This window comes from Leptopilina boulardi, unplaced genomic scaffold, assembly GCF_019393585.1.
Source record: "Leptopilina boulardi isolate dan_hultmark-lab unplaced genomic scaffold, ZJU_Lbou_2.1 LbouV2_330, whole genome shotgun sequence".
Classification (NCBI taxonomy): Eukaryota; Metazoa; Arthropoda; class Insecta; order Hymenoptera; family Figitidae; genus Leptopilina; species Leptopilina boulardi.
Genome location: NW_026137897.1, coordinates 2551433 through 2565293, shown reverse-complemented (window position 1 = coordinate 2565293; position 13861 = coordinate 2551433). Strand labels below are relative to the sequence as shown.

At 22.4% G+C, this 13861-nt stretch overlaps 3 protein-coding genes across 7 annotated transcripts; 1 reads left to right on the top strand and 2 right to left on the bottom strand.

Annotated features, from left to right (window-relative positions):
• The first annotated feature begins 1040 nt into the window (after positions 1-1040).
• LOC127285323 (mitochondrial association factor 1 form b1-like) lies at positions 1041-13843 on the top strand. Of its 5 annotated transcripts, XR_007843586.1 has the most exons (3): positions 12232-12542; positions 12640-12751; positions 13255-13388. XR_007843586.1 is itself a non-coding variant. In XM_051311276.1 (2 exons), coding segments are annotated over exons 1-2 (276 nt in total). In that variant the 5' UTR covers positions 1041-1357; the 3' UTR covers positions 13530-13843. The 5 variants fall into 5 exon arrangements, 2 of the variants coding, with proteins under 2 accessions (XP_051167233.1, XP_051167232.1); XM_051311276.1 differs by lacking the exons at positions 12232-12542; positions 12640-12751 and adding an exon at positions 1041-1358 and having other exon boundaries at positions 13255-13843; XR_007843587.1 differs by lacking the exons at positions 12232-12542; positions 12640-12751 and adding an exon at positions 11329-11518 and having other exon boundaries at positions 13255-13393.
• On the bottom strand, positions 1564-11002 carry LOC127285322 (uncharacterized). Its single transcript, XM_051311274.1, has 4 exons — positions 10782-11002; positions 3779-3829; positions 2902-3241; positions 1564-2126 (listed from the first exon to the last, which is right to left on the bottom strand). The coding sequence occupies exons 1-4, from the start codon at positions 10892-10894 to the stop codon at positions 1686-1688; spliced, it is 945 nt and encodes a 314-aa protein (XP_051167231.1). The 5' UTR covers positions 10895-11002; the 3' UTR covers positions 1564-1685.
• Positions 6773-8641, bottom strand: LOC127285320 (TRAF3-interacting protein 1). Its single transcript, XM_051311272.1, has one exon. The coding sequence runs from the start codon at positions 8518-8520 to the stop codon at positions 6907-6909; it is 1614 nt and encodes a 537-aa protein (XP_051167229.1). The 5' UTR covers positions 8521-8641; the 3' UTR covers positions 6773-6906.
• Positions 13844-13861: the final 18 nt, after the last annotated feature.

Below are 13861 nucleotides of genomic sequence, written 5' to 3'. Positions count from 1 at the left end.
ACTTCTACTGCATAGTGTATACCACGTTTCCAACAATTTGATCAGAATAGAATTAAACAAGACAATAAAATGACTCCTTTAGTTTAAAAAAATCGATATTATTGATTGTATTTTCTTTTAATACCTATATTTTATTATAGCGACAATTTGAATGTCAAAGGTTAGCTGTAGCTAACATTTTTATAGCAATAATATTGATTTATATACATGAGTTTCAAAAAAAGTTGAATTTTTGTATTTAGATTCTAGGAAAACAAAATTCTATTCAAAATTCATATAAGTGGTAATATGACGATAATTTAGAAAAATTAGTTTTCTATGGCAAACAAATTTTAAGAAATAACTTGGAGTACGTTATTGTCAATTGTCAAAATAAAATATATTACTAATACTCGCAGAATCTCTTACAGTTGAATTCAAAATTATTGTCGTCGTACTTAATTTTAAATCTTTAAATTAATCTCAAACATAATATTTATATTTACCCCAAATGACGCTAGTACATTTTTCCCTATTCATTTTTCTTTTTTGTGATAATATCTTGGTATTTATATTTTGAATTCTTCTCAAAGTCTAATTCTTATAGCATATAGTAAATATTTATACAAGATTATTGACTGTAAATTATCAAGACTTTTAATTTGATCTTTATAACATAATATAAAATTTTCTTAACAAAAATCAGTCTAATAAAAGCTATTGTTCCTTCACACCAACAAGGCCCTGGTGCCAGACAGCTTAAAAACTCATTAAGGATTTTTGTATTCAATATTTATATTGAAAAAAATATATTGCCCAAAATTAAAGCATAGGAATTGCCTACATTGAACGCAACAATTGAGCACAATAGTTTCAACCTGTCTGGAGGATTGGGTCAAAGAACCAATAAAAATCGTACCCTATAATGAGTTTTTCTCTGTTTTTCTTTCTTTTCTCTAACCATTTTCTTTTGAAAAATCCAATTATAAGTTTTCTCAAACCCTCTTTTCCATTTCCCTTAAAAATTTTCCCCCAAACATTTCAAAATTGTAGTGGGGGACTAACTATATTAAAAACTAGGATTCCCGTAAAAACAGTTAAGTGAATTCCATGTTTTAATTGAAATTGCTCCCAAGTTTTGTATTCAAGTTATTTTCCAACACTCCAAGTTAATTCTTTTCTCCAAATTCAAATTTTGTTATTCAATTGTTCTTAAAAAGTTTTAGTTAAAATCAAATTCTTTAAAAACAACTTTTTCAAGAATCGCATCAAAATTCCAATCCCGTATTAAAATTCAATTCCGTATTAATTTTCAAATCATAAATTCAACCGAGGATTAATTTCATATTGAACAAAATTAGGAAAGAATCAAATAAAAAGTAAGTCTTGATAATTTAATTGAAAATTTTATTTGACACACTAATAAAAATACTCTATTTCACAAATGAAAATTCCAAAAGAATAAATTGTACATTTAGTGAACAATTATTTCTTTTATTTTAGTAAATTCCAAATTGAATCCTATTATTTTAATTCAAAAAAAGGTATTCCCAAGTTATTAGATAAAAAATCTAGACTCAAAAATTAAAAGAATAATTATAATTTTTATTGGTATTAAAATTTTATTTGTATTATAATACGTAACAAACTTATAAATGAATATTATTTTCGAATATTTAATTTATTTAGAAACAAAAACTTAATATTTAGTTTTGAGCTTTCGTTGCTTTTATTCTATTATTATTCCCTTGCATTCGTTTCATTTTAACAGGTATATAAACAGCATTCGATGTGGTATATCGTTTATTACACAATTTTTTTGGTTCCGAATCTTCATCATTTCCTAATGGTATATAGTCGGTCCATTTATTGAAAGAAAGAGAACAATCTTTATTCTCTTCTTCGGGAATAAAAACTCTTTCTTCATTTGAAGATCTATGCAAATAAATGTTTGTTAATACTGTAACTGGAGTATCAATTTTTTTTGGAAAATCTGCAGAAATCTCTCCTGCAGTTTTCTCACATGTAGAAATCACTTCTAAAGGTAGAGGATTGGATAATTTTAGTTGTTCAAATTCACTGGATAATTCAAATATTTTTTTATGTAGACAACTGAGATTCTCATTCTTTGACTTTTGAGCTTCACTCTAGAAAATTAAAATTGAAAGAAGTTTATATTAAGGAGGTTATAGGGATTGACTGAATAAATCAAAACAGAAACCATTATTTTATGATTTGACTTTCTCGGTACTGTGAAACGTCTGGCAACACCACATTACGTCAGTCGAGTTGCAAATGGTTGCTTTATGACTTGTTTACTTTAATAAAACAATTATCCCTCTATTTAATTAACTTTAATTTAATTTTAAAAATGTATAATCAATTTTATTTATTAACTTTTATTTTCTTTTTAAATATAACGTATTTTATACGTGCTATCAGAATCAACATTTTAAAATTTAGCGCGCAAAATTAACGTATAATATGCATGATCAAGTGTGCAACGTTGCCAGACGTTCTGACAGCTGTTCAATTTAACGTATAAAACGTGAAATATTGTTACAAATTAATTTATTGCAACTCTCACAAGAACCTAATGACCCTTTTTTAAACGGATATTTAATCATTATATATCTGTTTTGTATTAAAAAAAGTTTCATCAATTTCTTAATATCAGGTAATTTGTGGTGAACAAATATGTATGAGAAAGTACTCAATTCCCATAAGACTCAATGTTAAATGTTAAAAAACAAAAACACTCATAACTTTTTTCACAAGTACCTAGAGGTCTCAAAAATTTAACAACATTTTTTTGAAACCTTTATCTAGTAGTGGACCAAGTTTCATTAAATTGGTAATATCAGATCTATTATCCCTATAACCTCCTTAAATTAAATTTAAAGAACTTAAAAAATAGTATACCTTAATTGCAAATGCAGCAGTTTTAAATCCTATTGTTTCCAAAGAAATAATTTTCAAACCAGGTACTAAAATAATTGGAATATTATCATTCTCACACATTATGACAATATGCTTAATTAAAATTGGTTCAACATGGGAATCAAGTAATACAGAACTCAAACATTTTTTTTCCAATCCTCGTGTAACAGCATTAATTCCACTGACAAATAACAAGCTTAAAGGGGAAATTTCTTTATTTTCTAATTTTGATTTTTTTATTGCTAAACGTTCTTCTCGACTCATTTTCCGTAATTGTGTCCAAGGAATAGATTTCTTTGGTTGATGTAGAAAAGATAATGATCTGTGAATATTTATTAATCTTTAATATTTACTCAACTAAGAAATTTAACAAAATTTTTAGATAATGAATTTTTATTTAACAAAATTTTTATTTTACAGAATTTTTCATTCTCTGAACCTTCAATTGTCCGAATTTTTATTCGGATTTTTTAATTTAATTTTTTTTTTTAATTCTTAAAATGCCAAATTTCCATTTGTTCTAAATTGCAAATTGACGAATAGACCAATCGACAGAAAAATTTCGGCGCGAATTTAAAAATTAACCATTCAAAATTTTCTTGATAATTTCTGATTGGTTAATTTTTAAATTCGCGCCGAAATCTTACTGTCAATTGTTTTTCGATCATTTGCGATTTCGGGCAAATAAAAATTTAGCATTTTAAGAATTTTAATATAAATTCGAATAAATAAAATTTTGGACAAATAAAAATTCAGTTCATTGAAAATTCTGCTAAATTTAAGTTTTTCAAAAAACATGAAAAACAAAAACAAAAAAATTAAAAATCTCATGCAATAAAATATGTATTTAGAAACTTACTTCTTTAAAATCTGTTCGAAGGGTCCAACTTGTTCGTTATTGAGAACTGGCCTATAAAAATAATGAACATTAGATTGATAGATAAAGATTTTTAAATAAATTAAATTTAATTAATGTTTAAATAATTTTTTTTTATTACACTGTAGTGCCACCTAAGCAGACTCTTCGGGAGTGTAATTGAACAACGAAAATTTGATAAAAATTCGAAGAAAATCAGAGAAAAAAAAATTTTTTTTGTACCTACCACCCACCGATTTAATTTAATTTTAAGACTATTTTTTTACGAGGCTTAAAATTTTTGAAAAGAGGAAGTAGATTTTTAGAAAAATTTTTTTAAAAAAACTGATTTATACGAACAGTTTTAAAAATAAATTTTAATTAAAATTTCAATTTTTAATTTAACCAAATCATTATTTCACAGAATTTGAATTTTTAACGAATTTTAATTTGATGGGAAATTTTCTTTTGAAGAAATTTTTATTCAACTAAATTTTTATTTGACTAATTTTCAGATGAACTAGATAAAAAAAATATTAGAATTAAAACAATTGATTAATATTATTGAAAATTATTAATTTAGAGAAGAATTTTAAATTATCTTAAATATAATTGAGTTTTGAAATTACATATTTAAGATTTTTAAAAATAATTGAATTTCAAGGGATTTTAAATTGAAATTTTTGTAAAATTGAATTGCTAAAGATTTTTTTTTTTTTTTTTACAAATTACGGACAATAATTGAAAATTTGTTTAATTAAATATTTTAAATAAATAATATTTAAATTTATAATTTTAAATAAATTTCATATTAAATAAAATCTTTTAAATAATTCAATTTTAATAAAATATTTTTTAACATTTTTTTTTTTTAATTATTTAAAATAATAAATTTGACAAAGAATTTTAGATATTTAAAAAATAATTGATTTTTAGAGAAACTACAGTTCAGATTTTTGCAACAAAATCAAATTTCAGATTTTGTATTGAAAATTTTGTAAATTTTAATTTCTGAACTTTTTTGCAAGAATTTTGGGCAATTATTGAATAGAGCATTTTCAATTGAAAAATGTTTTAAATAATTAAATTTTCGAAAATTTTCATTAAAATTATTGAAAATAATTAATTTTGCAGACTTTTTAGATTTAAATTTTCTAATAAATTGAATTTTGAAATATCTACAATTTGAACCAAAAAAAAAGTAATAAGTATTTTATTTTTAATTTAATAAATTATTTTATTTAAAATTTTATTTTGTATAAAATAACTAGAGAAGAAATCGATGTTTTAAATTTTAAATTTAATTTAAATATTTTATTTCTATTAACAAATTGTAAATTATAAAATAGAAACAAAAGTTTAATTTCTTTACTATATATATTATTACAAAGTATATCAATAATTATCAGTAAATATTTTAAATGTAATAGAATAATAAATACAGGCCTCGGATCGACTTAAAGGCACAAAAAAAAGTCGCTTTAGTCGATTTATATTCCAAAAAAAGTCGAAAAAGTCGATTTTTTTTATTTTAACAAAAATATTTTACAGATTTTTAAATAATTTTTTTTTTAAATAATAATACTTTTGAAATAGTTAAAGTTGAAATTTTTTAGAAATAATTGAATTTTAAAAGATTTTGTTAATTTTCAGACAATAATTAAATTTTACAGAACTAAAAATAATTTATCAAACAATTTTTGGAAAATATTTTTTAAATGTAATTGAATTTTCAAAGATTTGCAATTGAAATTTTTTAAAAATTAATTGAACTTCAAGTGATTTTTAATTAAAATTTTTTTGATGATTTCACTAAAAAATTTATTATAAATTGCGGACAAAAATATAATAATTTGAAAAATGGTTTCAGATAGTTGAATTTTCAAAGAATATTATAAAAATAGTTAAAAATAATTTAATTTCCTTAGAGTTATAATTGAAATTATTAAATTTCAAAAAAAAAATTTCGATGGAAAATTTTAGAAATAATTAAATTTTAGAAGCTTTTTAATTTCAAATTTTTGAAAATCATTGAATTATAATTAAAATTTTGGATAATTATTGAATTTTAATTGATTTTGAATTGAAATTTTGGGTAATAATTGAATTTTATTTGATTTTAAATTGAAAATTTGGAAAATAATTGAATTTTATTTGATTTTAAATTGAAAATTTGGAAAATAATTGAATTTTAAAAGATTTTAAATTGAAAATTTTGAAAATAATTAAATTTTCTTTGATTTTGAATTGAAATTTTGGGTAATAATTGAATTTTAGTTGATTTTGAATTGAAATTTTTGGTAATAATTGAATTTCATTTGATTTTAAATTGAAAATTTGGAAAATAATGGAATTTTAAAAGATTTTGAATTGAAAATTTTGAAAATAATTAAATTTTCTTTGATTTTGAATTGAAATTTTGGGTAATAATTAAATTTTAGTTGATTTTGAATTGAAATTTTTGAAAATAATTAAATTTTATTTGATTTTTAATTGATTTATTATTTTGAATTAAAAATTTTTGATATTTTTATTTGATATTTTTTTAAAATTATAAACAATTGTTAAATTTCATAAAAATTTTAATTGAAAAATAATTTGAAATAATTGAATTTGTGATGAATTTCATTAAAATTATTAAAAATAATTAATTTAGTGAAGAATTTTAGTTAAAAATTTGTTAAATAATTGAAATAAATGAGATCTGAAGAAGATCTGCATTTTATACTAAAAAAAATATATTTTATTTAAAAAACTTTTTTAAAAATGTAAAAAAAAGTCGAAATAGTCGCATTTTATTAAAATAAGTCGAAAAAAGTCGTGTAATCCGAGGCCTGTAAATATTAATTAAAATAAACTGAAAATAATGTTTAGACAAAAATAATAGAAGAAAAATTTATTTTTAATCATTCTTTTAAATTAAATAATGAAATTTGAGTGAAACACTCATAATATGAAAAAAATAAATAAATATTTTTGTAATGTATCTTACTTGTAATTACACAAAAGATGTTAACTTCCATTTACGAATATTGAGAAATGCGAAATTTTCTAAAATCTCAGTTTCGAGATTTGACTGTATTTATAAAATTAAAAAAAATATATATCACACACTGTTTCAACAAAATTTTTTAGGCACTATCATTTAATAAACGTTGAATTTGATGTTCATTTTTTGAAATATTAATTTTAATTTGATGAATTTTATTCTGTTCATTAAAAACATGCATTTTAATATCATTCAATGATTCTTCCATATGATTCATAAATTTTTCCGTCTGCATACGCTCTTCTTCAAGTAATTCATTAACCGACGCATATTGTTTTCTATAATCCATTAATTCTTTCAATGTAATTTCCATATCGCCTTGTAAATAATCCAATACTTTACCCAAAGGATTTGTATATTTAATTAATGTTTGAATTAAATTTCTCAAATTACCAACTGCTTTTACAGCTGATTCTCGTTCTTTTAAAACTCCTGTTTGCCATACAATTTCCACTTTTTTATTAATAGGATCAATATTATTTGTATTAACTAATTCTTGTTCTGTTTTTAAAATTTGTGCAACAAGATATCCATGATCTTCCGTTACATTATTATTATCATTATCTTGATAGGATTTAAATAAATTTTCTTTATTAGTTTCAACAACGACCATATCATTTTCTGCTTCCTCTTCTTTTTCTTGATTTTCAACGATAATATTAAAAGTATTTATTGGATTGCTTCCTGCATCTATCCAATTGCGACTTTTTGCTGAAAATGTACTTTCACGTGTTGGTAAATTAATTTTATTTTCATTTTTCTTTTGTGCTTCCATATAATTTTCACCATCTTTTTCCTCATTAGATTGTGTATTATTGAGAGTATCTAAAATTTTTGGTAAATCTTTATCAATTACATTTTCAGTGTTTAAAATTATACTCTTTTGACGAACTATTTGTGGTTTGATATCTTCATTTGTAGGATTTTTAATATCTTGAGATTCTTTTACCGAAGGTGGTCGACTTATTGGAACATCAATTGGCTTTTCTGTGGGAATTTTTTCAGAAGGTGGATTTATTACAACATCGGATGTTTTTTCCAAAGGAGTTTGATTCAAATTCTGTTCAATTTTACTAACTTTCTGCGAGGAAGTTTCAATTTTATCTTTTGATTTTACTTTTTTTTCATCAATTTTTTCTTCCTGTGGTTTAGATTTTTTTAATTTTCTCCCATCATTTTCTCTTATATCTTTTTTTACATTTTTCTGATTTACTGACGATGAAGTACCAGTAATTGATTTTTTAACATTTCGTTCTTTTTTTAACGAATTTTTACCATCTTGTTTTTCATTACGATTTTTGTAATGAAGAATTGCTTCTTTACTGCTAATTTTTTTATCTAATGCTTTTCCAATTGCCTGCAATAGTTCATTTGTTTTTGTTGGTTCATGACCGGAGATAATTTTTGTTGCACGTACTGTTAGATTAAGACCTGTTATTAATTTAATAATATCAATAAGTTTTGTTAAAAAAGCAAGTTTTGCTTCTTTATCTTTGGAAATATTTGCACTTAATTCTTCATTAATAAATAAACCTTCGAGAAAACCTGTTTCCTTAATTACTGCAGCAACAATGTCTTGAATAAATCGAAATGGAGGTTTTTTCAATAATTTTTCAGTGAGTGGAGGTTTTTTAAAATATTTTCCAAGCAAATCTTGAGTCTTTTTAATTACTTCTGGTTTCACTTCGTCCGACATTATATTGAATAATTAATCTTTTGAGTTTAGATTATTTTTAAACATTTACTTTTCACTTGTAAAATTCAATTCAATGTGAAGAAAAAAATGTCAATAGTATACTAAGTTTTACAAGATTGTTTTGCTTACTGTTACCTAGCAACGTTACGGTCGCTTAGCAATATTGTAAGTATAGAGGTTTAAAAACAGTTTTAGTGATTAAAATAATGAAACTACTGCAAATTGTTTCTAAAGTAATTAACCAAAAAAAATTGATAAAACGTTTCAATGAATCAAAATTTTAAAAAATTATATATTATATACATTTAATTCTTAATAAATTCAATTAAAACTGTTTTTATAAATAAATAATTAAATAAGTTAATAAATATTTTATTATTATGAATAAATATTTATTATATTTAATATTTCTATTAATTATTATAATTTTAAATTAATTTAATTTAAAAAATTCGAAAAGAAAATTTTTTAATCTAAAGTTTAAGGAGGCGAATATAAGCTCGAAACTGAAAAATAGTTTTACAATTAAAACTTAAATTCATTTTAAACAATTTTCAAAGATTAAATTTTCAGAAAAAATTATGTTGAGTTAAAATCTTTTGTTAAAAATAATCATTTTTTTTTAAAAATATTTTGATTATTTTCTTTTAGTTTTAGATAAAATCCGAATTTTTGTTATAAATATTAATTATTTTATATTCAATAAAACATTTTCTACAATCCTAAAATTTTTTCAATTGTTAAAAATATGTTATTAAAAAGTTAATAAATAAATATTTTATTATTTTTTAATTTTTTAATAACATATTTTTAACAATTGAAAAAAAGTTTACGATATTGTAAAGAATGTTTCATAATAAATTATTACGTTTTTAAATATTTAATAAAAATTGTGATTTTTGTTTGTTCTAAATAAAAACTGGCAAAATGTTTTTAAAAAAAATTATTTAACAAAAGATTTTAAATTTATAAAATAGGCTCAAAACTTGTTATTCGGGGGGTTTTCAAGGTTGCTGATCACGAATCCGATGTCAGTTTTTAAAAATTCAAAATGGCGGATCCAATATGGCGGACGATTTTTTCAAAAACTATATTTTTTGAAAAAAATCAATAATTTCATTTGAAAGTTTAGGAAATTCTCCTGCAAAAAATGTTGGTAAAATTTTTAAATCCATTTGATCTGGGTAACCATTTGAAAATTATGTTGCAAAAAAAAAATTTATCCCCTGAGAACAGTGGCAACTACGCATTAAGGAGGTTCTACAATAGATGCAAGACCAAGTCCAAGTACAAGTACAAGTGCAAATTTATTGTGCTTGGATGCGCGCGCAACGTATTGCCAACTGTTACTGAGGCACAGTAGAAAATACTGGATTCAATTTTTAATTATAAATTAAATAAATTAAATATAATTGCTGCCATTGCTGGTTGCATTTAATTAAGTGAGGTAAGTAATCTTAAAAAAATAAATAATATTATTTTGAAAATAAAAAAATTGTGGGTTATGTGTATATAACCTATATGCAGTTTTAAAACATTGAAAGTAATTTTACATTTTTCACAGCGTAATAAAATTGTAATTGTTTAATTAATTAGTTTACATTTTTCACAGCGTAATAAAATTGTAATTGTTTAATTAATTAATTAATCAATTAAATTAATTAAATTAATTAGTTAATTAATTAATTAAATTAATTAGTTAATTAATTAATTAAACAATTACAATTTTATTACGCTGTGAAAAATGTAAAATTACTTTCAATGTTTTAAAACTGCATATAGGTTATGTACACATAACACACAATTTTTTTATTTTCAAAATAATATTATTTATTTTTTTAAGATTACTTACCTCACTTAATTAAATGCAACCAGCAATGGCAGCAATTATATTTAATTTATTTAATTTATAATTAAAAATTGAATCCAGTATTTTCAACTGCGCCTCAGCGACAGTTGGCAGTACGTTGCGCGCGCATCCAAGTACAATAAATTTGCACTAGTACTTGTACTTGGACTTGGACTTGCATCTATTGTAGAACCTCCTTTACACAGACCTATAAACCTACCTTATATATACTTGTTTTTATGTATATATATATATACTTTTAACATATTTCATTGACAAAAAAAAAATTTTTTTTTGGTGGCTTTTTTCAAAGAATGTCTCACTCTTGACCGTTAACTTATTTCGAGATTAATTTATTATATAATTTTAACAAAAAATTATAAATTATTTTCAATATATATTTTATTCTTACCAATAATTATTAAACGGTTGAGCAAGAACATTACGTAAACCCTTTGATGGCCCTTTCTTTTTGACTGATATTACTCGTTTCTGTTGATCCTTTGACAAAATAGAAGCGTTCATTTTGTAATGAATGTCAATATTTTGTTTGTTTATATGAAATGTTTTTATGAAATCCACGTGGTCGTATTTTAAGGCCTGAACACAACGTTAGGTATAGCGTTACTCAGGGACGAATTAAATATTAAGTCGCCCTAGTATAACTTCAAAATTTCTTGATTGCAACAGGGCCGAAGTAAAATATGTAAACTCGCCTTGTATATATACTTTATTTGAAATAATGAAATAGAATTAAAAGATTGTATATTTAATAAAAAAAGATAAATTAGAGATAATTAATTGCAAGAAGTTGAGAAAAGAATTAATTGACTTAAAATTAAAAGATTTTTATGTTCCGGACCCCCTAATTTTTTTTTAATTCCACTTTTTAAAAAAATGAGATTAAAAAAAATTTTAGGGGGTCCGGAATATAAAAATCACCCTGTATATTTGTTATTATACATATATATGTATTAATTTGAGGAATATAAATTGGAAATAAACATAAGAATAATTAATAATTATAAATAAAATTAGTAGGTATTCAGGAATGGGTTTTCTGCAGTTTTCCCTTTCTCTAGAAAACTGCTCTAGGCAAATGCGAGTACTGATAAGCATCGCTGCAGAAATTGATTCTTGATAAAAGAGGTTTAAAATAATTAATAATTTAAATAAATGGAGGGAAATTTTAAATATAATTTACAGATAAAATAATATTAAATAATTAATTTTATATAATAATTAATTTAGTCACAAAAATTTTAAGATTAAATAATTATCCAGATGAATTCATCAAAAAACATGTTACAAAAAGCGAATCTTAGAAATTAAAAACAAAAATTTATTTAAATTAAATAATAATGATGTTGACAATATCAGTAAGGAAGAAAAAAGTGTAGTATTTACGTATTATGGACGAATATCAGAAAATATTAAAAGATTACTTAAAAAATTAAATATTAAAACTATTTTTAATGTAAATTCAAAACTTGATCATTTTATTAAACTCGGAAAAGATAAACTTGATGGATTAAATCAATGTGATTGTGTTTATAAGTTGGATTGTAGTTGTGGAAAAACATATGTTGGTCAAACAAAAAGACCTTTACATATTCGTAGATTAGAACATATGAAAAATATTGAATTAAATGAAAAATATCATAATGTTATCAGTGATCACTTAACGAGTTGCAAAAATGACACTTTTTCACACTTTATAAAATGGGATGAATTTGAGATATTGCATGTTGAATCAAATCTAAAAAAGCGATTATTTGCTGAAATGTGTTTTATTAAAAAAGAAGGAAAAAATAGCTTAAATAAAATGACAGACTTGGAAAATTTTGATAAGTCGTATGAAATAATTTTGAATTTTATTTCTAACAATTTAAAATGAAAAATTGCTCATTTTCGTTATTCTCTATTTCTTATACAATTGTTTTTGTTTTTATTTTCGTTTTGTTCAATTGATAATTTATTGTAAAGAGTCGATAGTGTTTGGAGATCAGTTTTAAAGTTGACGTTGGGAACAGAACACATAATATTTTATTTTATTTATTTCTTTTTATATTGTTTATTTATAGATTGTGTGATTTATTTATTTATTTATCATATGTTTTATTTATAATGTGTCTGTTCAGTTATTACTTGTTTTTAAAAAATGGATTGATTGGTATGTAATCTATTATTTTAATTTTCGAATTTTAAATTATTAATTTATTCTTTATATAATTTTTAATTTATAGTGAATTTGATTCATTCAATTTTAGATTTGAACTCCAAACTCTATGTTTTTCTCCAACGTTAGGGTGGTTTTGTTTTTATTAATTTGACACCGCAATTGACCATTATTTCTATGACTTGACATATGTTTCTTATTTGGTAAGATTATTTTAAATTGATTGTATTTAATTTATTGCTTATTATTGTTATTTTATTTATTTTTTACTATCTATTGTGTTTATTCTTATTTTTATTGTATTTGTTTTTATTTCTATTTTCATTATTATTATTGTATTTAATTTATCATTGACTATATTTATTTTTGATGTTTCACTGTATTTATTTTAATTATTTTTTTTTAAATTATTTTTTGTATTTATTTATTTGACAATTTATTGTAATTTTGATAGACTCCCTGAAGAGGAAATCATTTAGATTTCGAAACGTTGGAGTAAACCTTTATTAAAACAACAATGGTCCGAATGTTATCGTTTTATTCATACGAAACCTTCTAATTAAATAATTAAATTAATAATAAGGATATTAAAATTCAAATTAAATTTCCTAATATTAAGAAAATCATTCACTTAATACTATGAACCCTTTGAAATAAACTTGATTGATAGTGACAAAGACTAACAGATTTTATTTTTGATTTTCAGTGTCAGAACATATTCCGGCGCTAAAAAGAAAATACACTAGTACACAGAGAAAAGGATTTAATAAAAAATTAAAAAAGATTAAGTTTCTTAATGGAGAATCTTGGTTACCGTTAGAAGAATATCGCCGCTTAAAAAGGGAAAGAGAAGCGATAATTTTAGAAAAATTAAAACTAATTAATCCTCCATTACCTGAGGAAGAACCAAAGAAAAATAATGATGTTCCACCACCACCACCACCATCACCACCACCACCACCATCACCACCTCCACTGTAAAATTGTTCGTTGTAAGATGAACATAATCAGAGCAAACAATCAAATTCATTGATTTATAATTATATTATAATTGATTTATAAAAAGGAAGGATTTATAAAAGTAAAAATCTTGTAATCAGTAAATGGGAAATATCATGCAAAGTAAATACTAAAAAAAAAGTTTTTTTTAATACAATTTTTTTCCTTATTCAAATATTTTTACACGAAAATTTAGATAAAGAAAAACAATAATATCAATTTTAAATAACAATTTACAATGCGTCGTATAATTGTTTGTTTACCTACTTATTTACTAAAAAAAAATTACCACATCCCAATAATATAGATTTCAT

Coding starts and splice junctions, on each gene's coding strand:
- LOC127285320 (XM_051311272.1), bottom strand. CDS start 8,520: ATGTCGGACGAAGTGAAACCAGAAGTAATTAAAAAGACTCAAGATTTG.
- LOC127285322 (XM_051311274.1), bottom strand. CDS start 10,894: ATGAACGCTTCTATTTTGTCAAAGGATCAACAGAAACGAGTAATATCA. Junction 3,830..10,781: donor CAACCGTTTAATAATTATTG/GTAAGAATAAAA, acceptor TTATTTTTATAG/GCCAGTTCTCAATAACGAAC. Junction 3,242..3,778: donor TTCGAACAGATTTTAAAGAA/GTAAGTTTCTAA, acceptor AAATATTCACAG/ATCATTATCTTTTCTACATC.
- LOC127285323 (XM_051311275.1), top strand. CDS start 12,497: ATGTGTCTGTTCAGTTATTACTTGTTTTTAAAAAATGGATTGATTG. Junction 12,543..13,254: donor TTTAAAAAATGGATTGATTG/GTATGTAATCTA, acceptor TTTGATTTTCAG/TGTCAGAACATATTCCGGCG.